The sequence below is a fragment of the Astatotilapia calliptera genome, chromosome 17, assembly GCF_900246225.1.
Source record: "Astatotilapia calliptera chromosome 17, fAstCal1.2, whole genome shotgun sequence".
NCBI classification, from domain to species: Eukaryota; Metazoa; Chordata; class Actinopteri; order Cichliformes; family Cichlidae; genus Astatotilapia; species Astatotilapia calliptera.
In genome coordinates, this window is record NC_039318.1 from 21,180,289 (window position 1) to 21,199,152 (window position 18,864).

The 18,864-nt window shown below is 43.5% G+C and overlaps 1 protein-coding gene and 1 long non-coding RNA gene across 7 annotated transcripts in view; one reads left to right on the plus strand and one right to left on the minus strand.

Annotated features, from left to right (window-relative positions):
- Positions 1 to 110: 110 nt before the first annotated feature.
- gata3 (GATA binding protein 3) lies at positions 111 to 16,620 on the minus strand. Of its 6 annotated transcripts, none has more exons than XM_026147356.1 (7): positions 16,416 to 16,620; positions 11,153 to 11,240; positions 10,608 to 10,992; positions 9,090 to 9,623; positions 6,653 to 6,912; positions 4,114 to 4,239; positions 111 to 1,707 (listed from the first exon to the last, which is right to left on the minus strand). In XM_026147356.1, the coding sequence occupies exons 3-7, from the start codon at positions 10,840 to 10,842 to the stop codon at positions 1,417 to 1,419; spliced, it is 1,446 nt and encodes a 481-aa protein (XP_026003141.1). In that variant the 5' UTR covers positions 10,843 to 10,992; positions 11,153 to 11,240; positions 16,416 to 16,620; the 3' UTR covers positions 111 to 1,416. The 6 variants fall into 6 exon arrangements, with proteins under 6 accessions (XP_026003141.1, XP_026003143.1, XP_026003146.1 ...); XM_026147358.1 differs by lacking the exon at positions 16,416 to 16,620 and having other exon boundaries at positions 6,653 to 6,699; positions 6,856 to 6,912; positions 11,153 to 11,540; XM_026147361.1 differs by lacking the exon at positions 16,416 to 16,620 and having other exon boundaries at positions 6,653 to 6,699; positions 9,147 to 9,623; positions 11,153 to 11,540.
- The window catches only part of LOC113009181 (uncharacterized), a 39,581-nt gene continuing 36,057 nt past the window's right edge, over positions 15,341 to 18,864 (plus strand). The window contains exon 1 of the long non-coding RNA XR_003270125.1: positions 15,341 to 15,735. This is a non-coding gene — a long non-coding RNA (uncharacterized LOC113009181). The remainder of the gene's footprint in view (positions 15,736 to 18,864) is intronic.

An 18,864-nucleotide genomic window follows, 5' to 3' on the forward strand; every position in this document is an offset into this window, starting at 1 on the left:
CGTTACTAGATGTGGTTGTGGTGGGTAGGTGAGTGGGTGGGGGTGTGTGAGCATGTGTCAAAGATCACACAGCACAGAGGCAGACAGAAAAGACAGCTCTCAACCACAGCTAACATGTCAACAGAGATTAAACTAGTTTATTATTTTCAAAGAGGAAAAAAAAAATTACGAAACAAAAAAGCAGTCATATTTTACACTAGTGATTATTATTAAATTTTTTACAACCATTCAGTCTGCATAACATAAAGAAATAATTCTACATCTTTGTTTCTTTCGTATTTTTGGTACTCTGATTTATACATACAAATAACAAATACAGGAACTTTTTTCACAATGCATATAATCTGTGGGCAGGAAGAAAGTCTTTCAGGTGATCGAGTGTGTGCGAGTGTGTGCGTGTAAGTGTGTGCGTGTATGTGTGTGCTTGTACGTGCGCGCTTCAACACAAACCAATTGCCCGAGACCTATAGCACATCCAAAAAAAAAAAAAAAAAAGAAGAAGAAGAAGAAGAAGAAGAGAGATGCCTGCAGCCGGAGCCGCTGACTCTCTGCAAACTTAATGCAACACAATTCATGCAGGCAAAAACCGAGGCCTGCCCTTTCTCAAAAGTCTTTCCCTCACCTCCTCCTCCCTTTTTTTTTTCTTTCCTCCGGGACTCGGAGGCAGCCTCTCCTCACTCCTCCGGTGGCAAGTCTCTACACCTGCTGCGACTCGTACCCTTCTTGTTGTTAGCTGCCCAGGGGCATGTTTCCTTTTTTTCTTACTTAATTAAAAAGTCTTCATTAAATGTACTGTATTTCATACAATTTGTACAAATATATTCAACGTCTGTCTCTCCTCATCTTCAGCAGAAGGAGGAGAAGAGGGAGATGAAGCAAGGGAGCGGGAAGGGGGTGGTGGTGGTGGTGGGGGGGGGGGGGGTTTCCTGTTACACAGGTGCAAGGTGAAGAGAGTCGGGTTTGGACATTGAGGAAGAGGGCGTCACAAAAGTTCTTTTAATGTCAGTTTTTTGTGATGTCAAGTGTGGAAAAATGGCTTTTTGTACACAAATGGAGCTCCTTATCGTGTGGATCAGCTGGGAGGACAGCCTCAATGTGGTGGTGGCAGCTCGGGGAGGAGGGAAAACAAAAAAACGTCCCCCTGGAGGTCGGTGCGCCACAGTCAAGTCAAGTCTGCAAAGCATTCACATCGCAGAGGTACACTTCGATTTTTATAAAAAATAAGATACAACTGAGGAGAACAGGAGCCTAAAGCCTGTCGCACTCACACACCGTGGCTCGGCGGTGAGACTGGGGAGCTTAGATCGGACCGAGAAGCAGTTTGTTGTTTAGGATATGGAAGCAGGGCAGCAGAGGTACCGAAAGGTGCGGTGGTGGCGAGGCTGAGGATTCAGAAGTGGTGCACCGCGGGGAGCTCTAACCCATGGCTGTGACCATACTGGAAGGGTGGTGCGGGGTGAAGGGGAGGCTCGAGGAGGGGTGCATGGGTGTGGGGGTGGTTAGCATGTGGCCAGAGTGCGAAAAGGGGGGGAAGGATGACATGTGGCGGGAGAGAGCGGCCGGGCTGAATGAGCTGGTCTTGTCCATCAGGCTCTTGGAGAAGTCGTCCATGTTATCTTGGGCCTTTTTGCTCTTCTTTGACTTGCTGGACATCTTCCTGTTCCTGGTCTGGATGCCTTCCTTCTTCATGGTCAGAGGTCGGTTGATCTGCTCTCGAAAGGAGAAAGAAAAAGATGGCAGATGAGTATTTGGTCCTCGTGAACATTTCACATGAGATACAAATCTTAAAATTTAAGATTCCAGTATGAGATTTATATTAAAGCAAAACAAACCGTAAGTGAGGGGTGTCACAGAGTTTCAGAGTAAATAAGAAAAATGTGGTGCACAAAGAGCTTTTTAGTTCTCTTAGAGGCAGATTTTGGGGTTTTGGACAGACATAATGATATGTAATGGAGTCCCATTACGAGGCGAATCAGGCTGTCCCATCCCGAAACACAAGATTGTTTATCTATACTGTGAGAATGTGTGTTTGTGTGTGTGTGTGTTGGGTCGGATATGAATGTTGATTCCTATAAGCTGGACTGTATCTAAGGCTGTAGCTATGCCAGGAAGAGAAAAGAGAGAAAAAGGACAGATGAAGGGGAGGAGGGGGGTGCAGGGAAGATGGAGAGAGCGTGTGCAGAACACAGACGGAGAAGAGTCTGGCAGCTAATGTGCAGCCGGTCAACCACAGAGACACATGGCCATGACGACTGTCAGCGTCGGCCAAGTCCTTCTCTCCACCCTCCTTCTCGACCGCGTGGCCGACTCTTGGCCAAAATGGCCCCAGCTGCCATATTCCAGCATAGGTTTTAGCGAGGAATGAGAGCTGGATGATGGAATTCCGACTGTGGGCAGGATTATGAGGGAGGTGGATGAGGCCGACTGGCTTCCTGATCTTTCTCAGTGGTTCTTCCCGGGGAAATGGGAACAGGGATTTCTCGAGCTGTCTGAGACATTGGCATTTTTCGCTGACTCTTTAAACAGCGGCCTCGATGATTAGTGGAGGGCACAGATCTGTTTTCCCCCCAGTGATGTGGGTTTCACTCGCTAAGCTTTGACTCCATACTGGGTGACCTTCTCTGCCTTGCGTGCCCTGATTCCAGTTCTAGGGCATGCTACACCCACCGAAAGCCAGTCTAGCCTCCGCTCTTTGATGCTGAGATGTCTACCGTCTCGCGAAACAATTCTTGGGCCTCCAGCGTGTGCTCGGCCACCAATACCCGAGCATATCAAAAAAAAAGCATTTGAGTCAATGGCCCCCACAGAATGCACAGTGCAAGCTCTCACATCCTCCCTCCAAAAACCAGCAGCTAACCACCTGAAACCTCAGCGTCCGTACAGAAGTGTGAGGACTGTACACCTCTCAGAAATATAAAGATGAGAAAGACACCTTACAGGCACAGTGAGAAAACCCCTGATTACTCGGAGAAGGCCATCTATGTTTTGGGTGTTAACACAACCTTGTGTTTGTGGCAACTTTTCTGTTTTCACAAGCTTCTTATCTGAGCTTACGGGACAACAGACTGCTACCATCAGGTGTTTTGTACGCTCACACTTACACACATTAGGAGCCCATGCAGGCCAGCAGGGACTCCACTAAATTCTCCATGAAGAATGTGGAATTTGTTTCAAAGGGAGCAAACCCCAACAGAAGTCTGGATTTACCAAAAGAAACTAATTTCATAATTACACCAAGGTCGGGGTCAGTTCAGATGCTAATATGTAACGGGGAAATATTATTCTACTCTCCTTTTAACCTTGGTCTGAATCTGCTTCTGCACCGCCTCACAATGTGCCAAAAGTAACATGGGAAAATGATTTAACAGAGAGCGCTTGCGTGACAAGCTGGCCAGCAGAGCAGGATACTCTTCCCCTTATGCACAAGGGTATAGGCAACCTCTATCTGTTGTCTGTACAAGGGGGAAGAAAATTACCTACATGTGGCCTCAGAGCAGTTATCCTGCTTATTATTATTATTAGTTTCAGCCACAATGGCAGTTTGATTAAAAGTGACAGCTTTGTGCACAGGAGAGGAGAGAGAGGGAGAGATAAACGCGTCCCTGGGGTTTTCAGATTGAGGATGTGAAATGATGTGGCGAGGCACTAACCAACCCAAAACGAATCAGACGGATTGGTGGTCAGAGGGGGGACTCAGAGTCCCTGGCGCGCATGGAACCAAAAGGCTAGAAATAGAAGAAGAAGAAGGGGGGGAAAACGGTCTAAAAAAATTAATCGAATTTTAATTAAGCCCCTTCTTTAATATTCAAAAGCAAGGCGGCTGCGGGCTTAGTTCACTTAGGTCTTATACATTTTAGATTCGCACTTACTGCCAATAAATCATATTAATTCTACAGTATTTGTTATCGCCGTGCCCCGGAAATTCTCTGCAGGGACAAGTCAGATAAAATATTCAAAGGGAGAGAGGGGAAGGTGCCCAGCAGGACGTGATGGGAGAGAAATAAAGAAGGCAGATCTGAGGAGAAGGGGGACATAGATGGGAGCTGGACGAATAAATATTGGAGGCAAGCCTCGATAGTTATGAGAGATATCCAGTGAAGGTTTATTACTCACATTGTGCAGTTTAAAGTACAGGCCGCAGGCGTTGCACACCGGGTCCCCGTTGGCATTTCTCCGCCACAGCGTCGTCGTTGTCGTCTGACAGTTTGCGCACGACGTCCCTGCCCGCCTGGCTGCCGACTGCACGACGCAGACAGGCCAAAAAAAGGGAAAGGGGAAAGAAAAAAACATCACATGACCACTCAATGACCCAATCATCACTGAGGTTTATTCTAACAGCTTTAATACCATCATTCAGGGCTCGTTTTAACACTTAAATATGGCTTAAAAAAATACACACACTAGTTAACTTTCCTTACGCGAAATAGCCATGTGGCACTCATTAAGAGGGATTTGCAAGGATATCTGTGGAATTTTTAAGTCATCGGGATAAATTGGTGTAAATTCAGCAGCCCTGTATCCATGGTATCCTCGATTGATTTAACAAAGAAACAACACATGCATTTTCTATTATACCTGCTTAAATACAGTCTTTAATTTTTCACTCCAGCATTGCGCAAAGCTGCTTGAAACATTCAGGAAGCTTTTATTTTGACAGTATATACATTGTATATCTCTACCCAGTGCATTTTCTTTTGCATTTAGTGCAAGCTGAAATTTTTTTTCAATGAGGAAAGAAATAAATTTAAAAAAGGAAAACAGGGTTGCTTTCACCCGGGGCTAAAAATAGCCACGTAGAGCTCATACCTCCTGGAGAATAAATATTTACAGAACACATAAAAGCAGGGCCTTGAAATGGGAGAGCTATTAAATGTGATTAAATTAACCCCCTCCTTAAAAAAAGCCAACACGTGACGTCAGACAATGGAAAGGAAAAGGAAGGAGATGAAACGTATAGATTTGGCATCTATTAAACGTAAAAGGCCTCGTCTGGAATGTATGCTTTGGATTCTTCCAATATGCGCACAAAATATGAATACATGATGCGGTGAAATGAACCACATGGCAATAATTGCACGCCAGTTAAAAGCACACAGTTTGGAGAAAGAAAGAAAGAAAGAAAGAAAGAAAGAAAGAAAGAAAGAAAGAAAGAAAGAAAGAAAGAAAGAAAGAAAGAAAGAAAAGAAGTGGGTATTTTTGGCTTCGCTGCAGGCTACTAGGAGAGTAAAACCCTCGCTCCATCCTGCCACAGTGAAAGTCATGTCTTCCGATGGATTTCAGCTGCCTGCCTCACAGGCCAGTTTGCTGCAGTGGCTTGACATTGATGTTATAATCTCTAAAAACAATCAATAGACAGGTGACCGCAGAGGACACGCTAACGTAAAGGACTACATTATCTCAGGGAGGAATTTCCAATTATACACACGTGGTGGCCCAATAACCCCTGCTGCTGATCGCTGTGAATACCCAATCACAGTGAGGGAACACACCTTTTGAAATCTCTATTTTTATTCACTTAACCTATCATCATAGTTTAACCGGTTTTCTTATTTTTCCAACATTTTGTTTTTTTCTTCGCAGCCAACACTTTAAATATCAGCAATGAAAGGTCAACAGGATTGGTATTTACACGTTGTGGTGATTTCATAGAGAAATGATTCGGCTCGCAGATCTTATCTTCGTGCTAAATTTCACTTTCTGGCCTGTACAGTTTTTTCCTGACCCTTTTCACCTCCGCGAGAAAGAGGTTCAAGGTCAAACTGACCTGGTTGTTACCCATACCTGAGCATCCTCGTGTATTTAAGCGGTGATTACAACGCTAAACAATTTCTCGTCGTGGCTCTCTGTCTGGCCTGGCTCGGGCTGCCTCAGCCTTTATGTTTTGACTGGGGAAGCGGGGCTTGTGTTGTTGAAAGCGACTTATCTGCGCTGCTCAGATATCCGGCAGCTCTTTCCTGAGTAGTCGGGTTTTCACATTATAGAGGCAAAGAGAAGAAGTCCAGAGCAGAAGAGGTCTGGACGGCCATTTTTGCCTCGAAAGATTTTTTTTTTTTTCAAAGAGTGGGGAACTCCTGTGAAGCTCATAAGAGATGTAAGCTCTGATGAGAGGGGCTTTCCCCAAAATAACTGTAAAAATAGCTGCACTTGGAAAGCAAAAAGGTCTGCTTATAGCTACAATATAGGCTCACCTACAAGATGAAATAAAAAAAAAGGATGCTGTAAAGAGTGCAGAACTGCAGCCATGCTCAGTTCCTTTAATTAGAATCAGAGTGGGGGGTCTTTTGTTTTGTTTGTTTGTTTTTTGTTTGTTTTATCCCGGGGGGTTGTTTTATTTGCTCAATTAAATATGAAAGATAGAAAATGTAATCTCTCTTTTAAAAAAAGTAAACCTAAGGCGCTCGCAGTGCAATTTTAAATTAAATATTTAAAAGTTAAATAACACTGTGCAGGACGTAAATAAGGTACTACAAGTGGAAATAGTCCAGATGTCGTACAATAGCTGTAAAGCTTTGATGGCCACAGGTAGCGTTCTATGATATACATGGGGCCTACTGTGTGAATCAATGACAATTTTAGCAAATAAAAAGTAGCACTGTCATTGCATTAAAAAAAACTGCACTTTTTTTCTGTGGTAATATCTTAAAGCAGAGACCTGCACTTGTCGAGTCAATTTCCTGCAGCTAATAGGCCTACTTCTTCCTGGATAGGGGAAAAACAGAGAGAGAGACGGAAATGTCATCAACAGAGAAACATGGTGGAAACGTACCAGCCGTCGCTTGGGTTTGATGAGAGGGCGATTCTGCCCGTTCATCTTGTGATAGAGTCCGCAGGCGTTACACAGATAGTGACCCGTACCGTCCCGCCTCCACAGCGGAGTCGACGTGGCCCCGCAGTTCACACACTCTCTACCTTCTGCAAGAGCCAACGCGCACACGGACACGGACACACACACACACAGAGACACAAACAGAAGATGGAGAGAGTGTCCAGGTCAGTTGGTCCTTAAAATAACCAGCAATAACTGGTTCATGCAATCAATGCTGAGAATAAAAAGAGGTTAGAGAAAAGTATATATATATATATATATATATATCTGTAAAGCACAGAACGATTAATAATGACATCGACTAATAATAATAACTAGACAAACTAGTACCAGTAATTAACAATAATGATATTGATAACAATAACTAGAAAGTAGAAAGGTTTGTAGTAGATTTATTTGTCACACACACACACCACGCACGCACACATTAAACACATGTGGTTAGTGTTGGTGTCGAATACAGCAGTTGTGTTAAGGTCCATAAAGCATAAATTATTTCAGTAAACCACAAAACTTTTCACACTGCGAGTCTCTGAGCAGGATTTTCAGACTGAGCAAAATCCACTTTGGAGCGTGACAATTTTTTAAAATAAATCTAATCAAATCCGCCTTCGTCCGAGCCATTAAATTTCCCTTTATTGAAAATTTATATAATAATAATAATAATAATAATAATAATAATAATAATAATAATAATAATAATGATAATCTTTTATTTTGAAATGGGGGGGGGGGGCAGGTTTGACTGGCACTTCTCTAGTGACACCGACAGGTGAGACGCGCACTAACAGTTGGATTATGGTATACGGGGGCCTGAAACTGAAACAAGGGAGCTCGCTGCACACATAGTCAGATTATTTGAAAGCAGAGACTCACTCACACAGGGCTTTTGTGCAACGCCGAGAGCCTTTTGCATTCTCAGGCATGCAGCCACACTTCCCCTTTTTTCGAGCTGCAAACACACACGCACACACACACAGCTCGACTTCTTCACAAAGACTAACAGAGATGCGTCGGTCCGGGTCGTGCCGCGTCGTTTAGATGTGACAGACATGCAAGCACCTGGGAAAGTGTGTGTTGCTATTTCTCTCTCTGTTTTTTTTTTCTTCTTTTTTTTTGGCTTGATAATATGTTGCAGAAATCAAACAGGAACTGATCCAATGCATGTGACTTAAGAAAAGCAGGCCTCTGCAATGCACCGTTTTGCACAGTGTGCTTGGTGCTCCGGGAGAAAAGCTTTCAGCGCTGCGCTGAGTTTACACTGCCGCACTGAAGACCCGATTAAAACATCCAAATGAAACTCTTCAGATCGCCAAATATTTTTAACTGCACATTATCTCACATGATCCCGGAATTCACATCTTTATTTGCATTAATGGCCCAGTGTATACTGCTGAATAATCCCGATGATATGCATCAACTAATCCTCTGTTTTCTATACACCCCATCAAAGACGCTGATATTAATCTCATTACAGAAAACTGGTTTTCAGCGGCGCTGAAATAACCTTTAAAATAATTACCCACCCTCTTCACAATTTGTAAATATCTCCCTCCTCTCTGTCTGTCTGTCTTCTTTTTTCCCTCCCCTCGGTGGTTCGTGCACTCTGCCACGGCGACGGTTCAGCCGCTTTTTCCCTGTGAATGAACGAGCAGTATCCGGTGCTCTACCGCTGGGTAAACAATGCAACTGTGGCGTGCACTGGTCCGACAATAATGGGATTATCTTAAACATATAAACGGGGCGACACAGCCCAGAGAGTTGGCTTCCCCTCTGTCTCTCTCCCACTCTCTGTTAGTGCAGAGGAAGATGAAAAAATGACCTTATTTATGGTTCAACTCGGAAATCATTTGCGTCATGATTTTTTCCTTTTTACCTCAATATAAAAAAAAGTTAAACTCATTTTTTTTTTATTTCAGTTGTCAATGGTGTTAATCTTTTTCCCCCATTTTTTATTTTTTATTTATTTTAAAAAATAAATATAACGTATTTTATATTTGTTTTATTGGTGTTATATTATATTTCATATTATTATGATTTTTTTTTAAATCAGACCATTAAGGGAAATCTGTGAGGTATTTTTGCGACTGTCTGGGTTAAACTGACTCCTGCGGCCTTAAACCTCCATGTGAGGGATGAACGTGCTGATTATGGGCATTTATTTTAGAAATCTATGTGATATTAAACACGGCTGATCATTAAAGGCTGCAATTCTGGGGAATGCTGTTAGATCAAAAGGGAATGTAATAAAGCGCACGCCTACCTGAAGTGGACCTTGTTTTTGGTCTTGTTTTGGAACCATAACTAGAAGATGACCCACCTATCAGGCTACTTGGTGGGAAGAGGCCTGGGCCGTATTCAGGGACATAGGGTGGGTATGTGGCGATGGGGTGGTGGGCAGAGGATGACCCTGCTCCGATTGATGCCACGCTCCGGCTGTGAGCTGACTCCAGTTTCATACTCTCGGCCAGGGTCACTTGGTACTTTATGCACTCTTTATCCTCCTGCCGCCCGGAGCTGCTGGAGCCGGGGGTAGATATGCCCGGATCCGGGGATACGTCTTTGGGAGGGGTCGGGGGAAACGTGAAGAGGTGTGGACTGGAGTGACCGGTAGACAGGGAGGAGGAGGATGAGGCTGGGGGGTAGACGGACAGGCTGGCCGGGGAGCCATGGTGCAGGTTCTTGGGAAAGGGGCTCAGGTTCCAGGGAGAAGTGCTGTGGTGCGGGGGGATTCCTTTGCTCCCCTCCAGCCAGGGCAGAGAGCCGTGCAGTAATGAGGGACGGCACACCTGGCTACCTGAGGCAGCACAGAAAAACAACAGAAAAGATCACAACCTGACTTCACTCTGCAGTAAAAACAAATACACATTGCCATTTAGAGTTGTCGGGCTTCAGGCCTGAAAAAGCAGGATTTAAGCTTTACACACAAATTAAGCAAACAAATCAGGTGACATTTCTTTATTTCTTTTTTATTATTATTTTTTTTAATTATTCCACACACAGAAGCAATCATTCACTGTGACCAACATCCAGTTCTACATTTAAAAAATCCTGACAGTTTGTTTACACGTAGAAATTATTTGAACCCCTCTAGTGTGTAGAAATCTGAGAGTTTCATGTGGCCACGCACGTGCGTAAATTTACCCTTTAACCTTCCTATTGAGCGGGCCTAAATGCAACATATGAATGCATGTAATTCAAAAGTAACTCGACTGTTGAGGAAGTTAAAGCCTACATCATAGGAAACTTCATAAATGACTACGCGTCAGTGACTGGCACATTAGAAAATAGACAGTTGGAGTGTGAGAGCAGAAGCCAAAAAACATAAATACCAAAGTGTTCCAGGTGTATCTCTGGTTTCTGTGCCAACACGTCTATTTGTTTAAATCCGTAACTAAACACTCGATCGATCCAGAAAACAAATTGGGCACGAGCTTTTAAAAAAGGAAAAAAAACTTCACCAGCATATGAGTCAGCTCATGTTTGTGAACTTTAAACGGGAATTGACTTCAGTACGAGCCATACTCAGAAACCATACGCGTAAACTACACATATTCACGCCGTGGTTTCACAACACTTGAGTTTTATAAGTCGAATCAACCCGGGCTAAAATCGAAACTCGTTTCTTTTTTTTCTTTTTTTCCTTTTTTCTTTTGTCTGGGTCACAGTGAGAAAATAATTCCGAGCTGTAATGGAGCCTGCCTGCAATTACGCACGGGCATCCAAACAAATAAAGGGAGCAAATGATTAAATAAAAGGCCTTAACAGGCCGTTTACTTACTGTGTGGAGGAGGAGGGTACCTCTGGACGGCTCGGACAGAGTTTCCATAGTATGGAGAGACGTGGTTCCCCTGTCCATCGATATTAAAGAGTACATCCACATCTTCAGCGAGGGGATACTGCGAAGGGTCCATGTATGAGTGGCCGAGGCCCGGGTGATGTGAGCCAGGATGCTGTTCGTTCATCACCGCGGGATGATGGCTTATCCATCGTGGCTGGTCCGCACTTACTTCCATCGCTTGATTTCTTTAGATATATTTTTTCGTTGCTTTAGCAAATGTTCATGCACGCTGAAGCAAACTGGTACAAGTCAAAAGATAAGAAATAAACTGTCCCAAATCCGCGTGTTTGTTAAATCCACAGGTTCCGCGCTTGCTTCCGATCACCTGGAGACAGAGGGGAGAATTTATTGTCTTACGTTCTAACATTTGTTTACATGCAACGCTTCTAAAACTTGGCAGGACGCTCACGCTTAAGCAAATTCACACGCGATTTTTTTTTAAAAATTTTTTTTTAACAAAGACAGAAATTAAACAGGGAACATACCCAACATTACAAATGCAACTGAGGTGCTGTCACAGAAATACGTCCAAAATGGAATCCGGTCCCACGCAGAGCTCCTGAACTTCTTCCTCTTAGCAAACAAACAGCGAGAAAAAAAAAAGTCAGTGTTTCAGCTCAACAAGTAGCGGAGGCTCGCACGGGGCGCAGGCAGGGCTTGTTTGCAGTGGATGGCCTCACTGCGCACTGACCAGCACCAGCAAGTTAGACTCACTGATCAAATCTCTGTTTGTGCGCAGTTGAAGCCCTCTCCATTAACTCCGCTCCTCTCTCTCTCTTTCCCTCTAGGTCTGTGAGTCTCTTGCTTACTCACCCTTGCCCTACCTCTCTCGCTCTCTCTCTCTTTCTCTCTTGCTCCTTCCAGTCCCCCTTCTTTTTTTCCTTTTCTCTCTCTCTCTCTCTCTCTCTCTCTCTCTCTTTCTCTTTTTTTTTTTTTTTTTTTTTTTTTTTTTTACAGTGAAGGCATTCTTTCAGGATGGCGCCAGGCAGCTCAATGCTTGCAGACAGCTGTGGCGCGACGCAACTTAAGGAGGGTCTGTCAGTGTCATCAGTTAAGGGGAGGGGCCTGCTCTAATTGAATACAACATTTGGCCAAGGAAGATATAGAAGAGCTGCAAGAATTTATTACCTTTTTAATGTTTGTTTGTTTGTTTTTTTTCTCTGAACTCATCAAAAGAGGTATATTTGTTTTAAATATGAAAATTGTACTGTAGTAAGGCCTTATACACTTAACAGCTGTCTTATGCATGCAAGCGTGCTAGGTGTGCAAAACTCGTGTTGTAGGAAGTTATTTTATTTTGAATTAATCTATAAAATATGATACCTACGTTTATAAACTTAAAAGGGAAAACTTATAAATTCACCTTCAGCGTCATTAAAGTTGACAAGTATAAAAATGATAACCAAAAATAAAAGTTTTAAACTCCTTTTCTAAGAAAAAAAAACTTATTACAACAGCCACTAAAGTCTGCGCTTTTTCCTGCTACAGTTTGCAAGAAGAGAAGAGCAGAAGCCGCTGCAGAGCCTGTTGCTCTGGGCCAACGGCATGTTGCGGGACATTTATGCTCTTAAAATTGTGACAGTGCGTCCTCTCGCGGTGACAGCCACATTATTCTAATGGCAGATCCAAACTGAGCCGATTTCCTCACCGCGAAGGGACGCCTGGGTGACTAAGCCTCCAGTTTAAAAAAAAAAGAAAAGTTAAAAAAAATAGTTATAATGTAAGCTAATACTGGCTGTTACTTAACTCAGTCGGTATCTGTGCGGTAGCTGCAACCTGTTCACTGCAGCTCAGACAGACGAGCAACAACGAGCGATGTCAAGATTTATTCACAACAGTGAATAACGCGCATTGATAACTCGCACTGCGAGTGACCGTAGCCCGCCTCGCTTTGACCAGTTTTTCTTTTTAAATAAACAAACTGGAATTTAAAAGGATGTGTGCGCCGTGACACGGCCATGATGCCCTACGTCTTCCACCTGAGAAACAGTCCCCCTGTATCCCTCCCCGTGGGCAGGTGTGTGTGGGAGGGGGGAGGTTTTTTATGTCTAAATCCCGGTTTGATCTGCGTATACTGTCAGACTGGCGGTGTGTAATAGTAGCAGTGTGTGTGTGTTGGGGGCAGCCACTGGAAGTGACGTCACCGCGGTGTAAACAGTCAGGAAATGAATCCTCTCTCGGCGGCTGCGGGAGCGCGCACGCCCTCGCACCACGTAGGTATTGGCATGAATTTGCTGTGGGTGTAATAATAGGTGGGGGTCACTTCCTTAGAGTGGGGGGTTGGTACCAAATAAATAAATAAATAAAAGCATTAAGGTGATCAATGAAGACGCCATCAGACAGATTATTTAGCAGGTGAGTCCTCAGTTGCATGCGGACAGGTGATGGCTCATTCATTCAATCCCGTCTGAAATTATTAAGCTTGCTCTTAACCGAGCGCTTGGGAGCACGGGCAGAGGAGGACTTGGCAAAGCGTGCTATTTTCCCTCTCTCCAGGATAGCCCTACCTGGGGAGAGGGAGAGGGAGAGCGAGCGTTTCTCACACAGGCAAAGCCCGAAACTGAACTTGGACGCAAACTGCTGTAGCTGCCATTGTCAGGCTGTCAGCCGACTCGTGTAATTATCCTCTTGAAAAAAGTATCGCGGAGCGTTATCCACAAAGTAGCCGTTATAGGTGCTCGAAGGCAACACACGACGGTAAAATGTGGCCTAAAATCCCGATTATGTGTTTTTGTTTCTTGACTGGATGCATCGAAGCTTAGAGAATGGGACATGGAAGCCATCCCATCACTTGAGTCCCCAAGCCTCGGTGTCAATAACGCCGGGGCTTATTCAGCGCGGGATATAAGACTGCCTCTCCCTTTCTTAAAAAAAAGGGGGGGGGGGGGGGAAAGTCATTTTTAATCCTAAACTGTCGTCACGAAGGGAGAAATGGTGGCTTTGGCTCTTTTTTCTCTGTGTGTGTGTGTGAGGACGAAAAAGCGAGAGGGGCTAAAACGAGCCCACATTAGTCTATTTTTGTAGTTAATGGCCTACAACTAGCACCGATGCTGTGCGCAAAGATTTGTTAAAGGTTTATTCATAAACGCGGGCGAGGGTCCAGTCCTTTTCTTGATGGCTTAGATAATTTCTGCGAGATTATGTTAGCCAGCTTTGATTAAAATCGAGCCACTTTTTTTTTTGTTCTCTTCACTGCAGTTAACACAAGAACGGATTATTCCATTGCCTGTGTGTGTGTTTGTGTGTGTGTTTAGGGGGATCAAATGTTTTAGATAACGTCTAATGCTTGCGTGCATGTGCGTGCGTGTGTGTGTCTGTGTCTGTGCGTGTGTGTGTTTACTTTGTTCCTCAGCGTCCCGTGTTCACAAAATTACAATCATTGTTTTCCCTCATAAATAAAAGTTTCCTTCCGCCAGCTGATTAATCAAAGGTCAGCGAGATAAAAATCATACTATATTAATACATGGTGTAACAGTTATGCCACCACCAGTGAGTGTTCACCCACTGCTACCACTACAGTAATATCAATACTTTTTTGAAAAGGAAAATAAATTCAAATGATATGAGTAGCAGCTCGTGTGAGGTACATTTAGAGCCACGAAGAAGCAAGAAGCTCTATTGTAAAATAATATTGAAAAGAAATCGCCTGTGCGCATGCGTGTGTGCGCATTTACGGCCTGTTATCTTGGGTCGTAATGTGTCACGTATCTTTATTTATTCTGGCACGCACAGAGCTAAGATACCCAGCCAGAATTAGACTTAATTTTTGTGAAATATAAATTTTTTAAATATTTTTTTAAATCAAAAAGCACTTTGGCGCAAGAAAACACACGATATAAGAACATAATCCAAAGAGCTTCTGTGGAAAAAAAAAAAGAGATGCCCAGCCAGTGATTAAAAATGCTACGGGCTATAGTCATGCTGTAAATTGTGATATTTTTTACTGGTTAAGCGCTCATTTATACATTTTGAAACCCGTATATTACCGCAGGTAACCTATTTGTTTCTTACTCAGTGAGTCATTTGTCACCTTTCTAGTCTTTTCAAGAAAAAAGTGGGGCTGCTTTTCTGTCAGCATGGGAACCAAGTCTGGTTCTTAGAACAAAACTAGGGCGTAAAATTCTGCTTGTTGGGCGCGTGAAACTTAAAAACAGAACTGGCTTTCCTAGAACGATTTAAATGAGCAAGAGCTGAAGGATTGATCACATTTTCTTCGAGTGTGTTTAAAAAGAAAAAGAAAAGAAAACTAGCACATCAGATTTTGTGTCATTCTTCCCAACGAAGAAGAAAAAAAAGAGCAAAGAAAAAAAAGGGGGCTGCCAATTGACTGAGTTGTGATTCTTATCTTTATATCACGTCTCGCCAGACGCACTGATGTAATCTTTCATTTGAGGTGCAGGGCCTTTTCACCTCTTGTCTTGTGCATCTCCAAACAGAAGTCATTCATCATTCAGGCACTAAATTGTTTGGCTGATTTTTTTTTATTTTATTTTATTTATGTTATTAATCTTTGTGATTTAAATGCGTTTAAAGTGGAGCTCGGAGTGCTAGCAGCCTCTCTGACACCTCATGCAATAACGAAATTTCGATTGTGACGGGAAATTGGAGTGAAAGTGCTATCCGCTCGAGCGGTCCGCTGCTCTTCTTCTACGTTTTTAATCCGAGTTTATATTATTTTAATAATAACACCGTATTTTTTATCCTTTTATCCTTTTTTTATCCTATCGAATCCTATCCTCTTTTCTAAGAAGCGAAAAAATGAAGGGAAGAAAAAAAAACATCAAGGTGTCCGAGGGTTTCTCTCGTGTTCTGCTCCCCGCGTGCAAATAACCGTTGGAGCTTTTTGGCCCGTGACTGTGCGCGTGTGATGCCCCTGATTTAGCTTCCTATTCATTCTAAACAGCGGCTCTCTCCCTCTCTCGCACTCACACAAACACACCGCCATCTCGAGACACAAGGACCAAAGACGAGATGGAGGAAACTAATAACGGGCTGGGTGTGTGTGTGCGTGTGGGGGTGCAAAGCAGCCTCAGCAAGCCCAGCTCCTTCTTATGACCCGCCGGCAAAGGTAATCAGATCAATTTCACGGCTTGTATGGGATTCTCGCCTGCACCACCAGGTAATGCGAGAGGTAATGGGTCGCTAAAAACACTCATCTGTGCTATTTTAGGTGTAGGTTAAATAATCTAAGAAGTGAAACCGGCTGTCGTTTAGCCTTTTTACATATCAATCCGTTGACTCAGGCGAGCCAAAGAAAAAGAAATGCTAGCTTAATTATCAGCCCGGCCAACCAAAGCAAATTTCGCTTGCGCTGCTAATAAATAAAAGGATAGAGAAAGCAGTTAGCATTAAACGCAACAATGGCGCTCGTTATGGATGTTGTAGCCAGTATTGTCAACAATACCCCCCCCCCCCTTTTTTTTCTTTTTTTTTTTAAATTCCACCAAGTGCACACAGAGCGATGTTGAGGGGGAGAGATGAAGGTGTAACGGGTAGCTTCATCTCCGGCTTCACTGAAGTCCAGTCAAAAAAAAAGATTAAAAGAATGTTACCGCTTTACTCATAATTTTCGTTTATAGTCATTTAATCTAGCACCCAAAAAAAAGCACATTCACAAAAGTTTCCCATCATTCTCAGACCGTCAGTGAGCTCACAGACAGGCTACAAAGCCACCGAGGGAAGCGGCAGCTCATTGGATGGGGCATTTAGGATGCGGCGGCTTCAGAGCAAATCTAAATATTTACTGACCTGCAGTGGACGCTGGACGGGTGGAGGCTTTTTTTTCCGCAGACGTGAAGGAAGAGTGACATAGAGATGGAGGCGCCGATGGCATTTAGAGAGAGGCAGAGGAAAAAAGAACGAGAGGGCGAGGAGCTGTGGACGGGGAGGGGAAAAACACACACGCAGACACACACACACAAACACTCACACACACACTCTCAGCACAGCGCTAGGAGTAGTGGTGGCGGCGGCGGTGATGGTGCGCGCGCGCCCTCGGTCCCGGAGTCACAGCGTCACAACTCAACGCGAGGAGGAAACACGCGCGCACATAGGCTGTACCGGGCAGGCTGCACGAGCACACGGGCCAACCAAAGGCGGCCTCTTTACCGTACTTACTGTACAGAACACGCCAGCTCTTCCGGGTCTGAAAGCACAGCAAGTTATGGGAATAGAACGGCAGTAGAAACCAATGGGAATCTATTGTAGGGTTAAAATAGAAGTGATCTATAATAGACAGTCATTTATTATGATTTCGATGCGATTTAAAATGAGATTTCTTATTTTTAAAAAATACTATTTTTGTGTTTAACCCCATTTTGTTGTATCCAGGTGATCATGTTAATTCAGGAGACGCCCAATATTGGCACACAAGCCGAACGAAAGTAAGATTATATTATATTATATGTAAGAAAAAGGCGATTGTGGGCATTTGCACGTGATTTTTTTCTGATTGAGCAATGCACAACTGTATATTGTGTAACTGTAACTGGCTATTATCTATATAGGCTTTTATGTGGTGCCTGTACAGTTTCTGTCACTGTGAGGGCTTGTGCTCTGCAGATATTTCACCGCAGAACACAAGCCCTCACAGTGGCAGAAACACGTTGCACGTCCCTTTGTGTTAGGAGAGGAGCCCCTTTCTCTCCCCTGCCACAAAGGACAGATGAAGCCATAGCTGCTCGGTGTCTAATCAACACCCCAAAAAAAAGATTCACAAACTACTCAGCAATTACAGAAAAACATTTCAGAAAGAGGAGAGAAAAATATACATATGTAGGCAATAAATCTGAAAATCTGATCGAGGCTACGAACAGCAAAAGCTTCACACCAATACACACACAGAGACACACACTGAGCATATAGAGGCCGGCCAGCCTGCTTATTGACACCATGGTTGATTGAAAGGAGCACCAAGCAAATCCGATCCTTCTCTCTGTGAAATGCACCGAGGAAAAAGAGAGGAGAGGAGAGGAGAGGAGAGGAGAGGAGAGGAGAGGAGAGGAGAGGAGAGGAGAGGAGAGGAGAGGAGAGGAGAGGAGAGGAGAGGAGAGGAGAGGAGAGGATGCTGGAGGCTTGGTATCTCTCATGATGCGCATTGACTCTTTGAAGGAGAATGTAAACTGATCACACCCAAATCTATCTTTGGGGGAGAAATTCAATTAAGGTAATAAATTAAAGATAATTGGCGCAAACCTCGTTGTATAAACTTACGAACGCGACTACAGCCAAATGCGTCTTTTTTTTAAAAATCAATGAATTATTCAGCAGCCTTCTTCCACACAGGGACGAGCCGAGCTTTTCATTTATGGAATCCCACCCAGTGTCTAAATAGAATTACAGAATAACGACAGCGTCAAATTTTAATGATTTATTAATCTGCTTTTGAGGTAAATAAAGTGTTTTTTAAATTATGTTCTATTTTATTTTTGATCAGGGGAATTATTTGATTTCAATGTAAAGATGAAGTTAATATGCGGATGCGATAAATGAGCGCGCTGATGAGAAACGATGATTAAAGCGGCATTCATGCGCGCTCGCGATTAAAGCACATTATAGGTGTAATAAAAAGATTAATTACGAGGAAAATAACCAGAATCAATTCGGTCCTGTTCACTGTGGGTACAATTAAATAAAGGCGGGAAATAACGTTTAATTTTAGGCGGCGGATGTGAAAAGCAGTTTTGTTTTTAAAGAGGGGGAATGCATTTTTTTTGAGGGGGGGGGGGGGTGGAATCGAGTCTTAATTAATTTTAAATAGAGACTGTAAACGGGTTTAGAGTTTAGTACAGGCCCCACAGTGTCACATTAGAGGTATGAGGCTGTGGAGTGTTTTGCACTTCCTCTAACAGGGATTTAACGAGAGCGCATGCGGCCTGGAGCCCGAGTCCAAAGTCACTCGCCTCTCTTCTTCTTCCTCCTGCTCTTCTTCTTTTTTTTTTCCTGCCGTGAAATCGCGTGATTAATGTAGAATTTGACGCGAGCTCCCGCGTGACAGCTGACAACAGCTAAGCACCCCCCACCCCCCTTCACTCTATTGGTACACTGGTCGTAATAAAAAGCAAGAGTCTGTGCACACCAGCCTTTTATTATTATTATTATTATTATTATTATTATTATTATTATTATTATTATTATTATTATTATTAGTCTCACAGCCATCTGATATTTATTGACACACAGCAGTTTGGATGAGGTG

Coding starts and splice junctions, on each gene's coding strand:
- gata3 (XM_026147356.1), bottom strand. CDS start 10,842: ATGGAAGTAAGTGCGGACCAGCCACGATGGATAAGCCATCATCCCGCG. Junction 6,913..9,089: donor AAAAACAAGGTCCACTTCAG/GTAGGCGTGCGC, acceptor TGGCTCTTGCAG/AAGGTAGAGAGTGTGTGAAC. Junction 4,240..6,652: donor AATTGACTCGACAAGTGCAG/GTCTCTGCTTTA, acceptor TGCGTCGTGCAG/TCGGCAGCCAGGCGGGCAGG.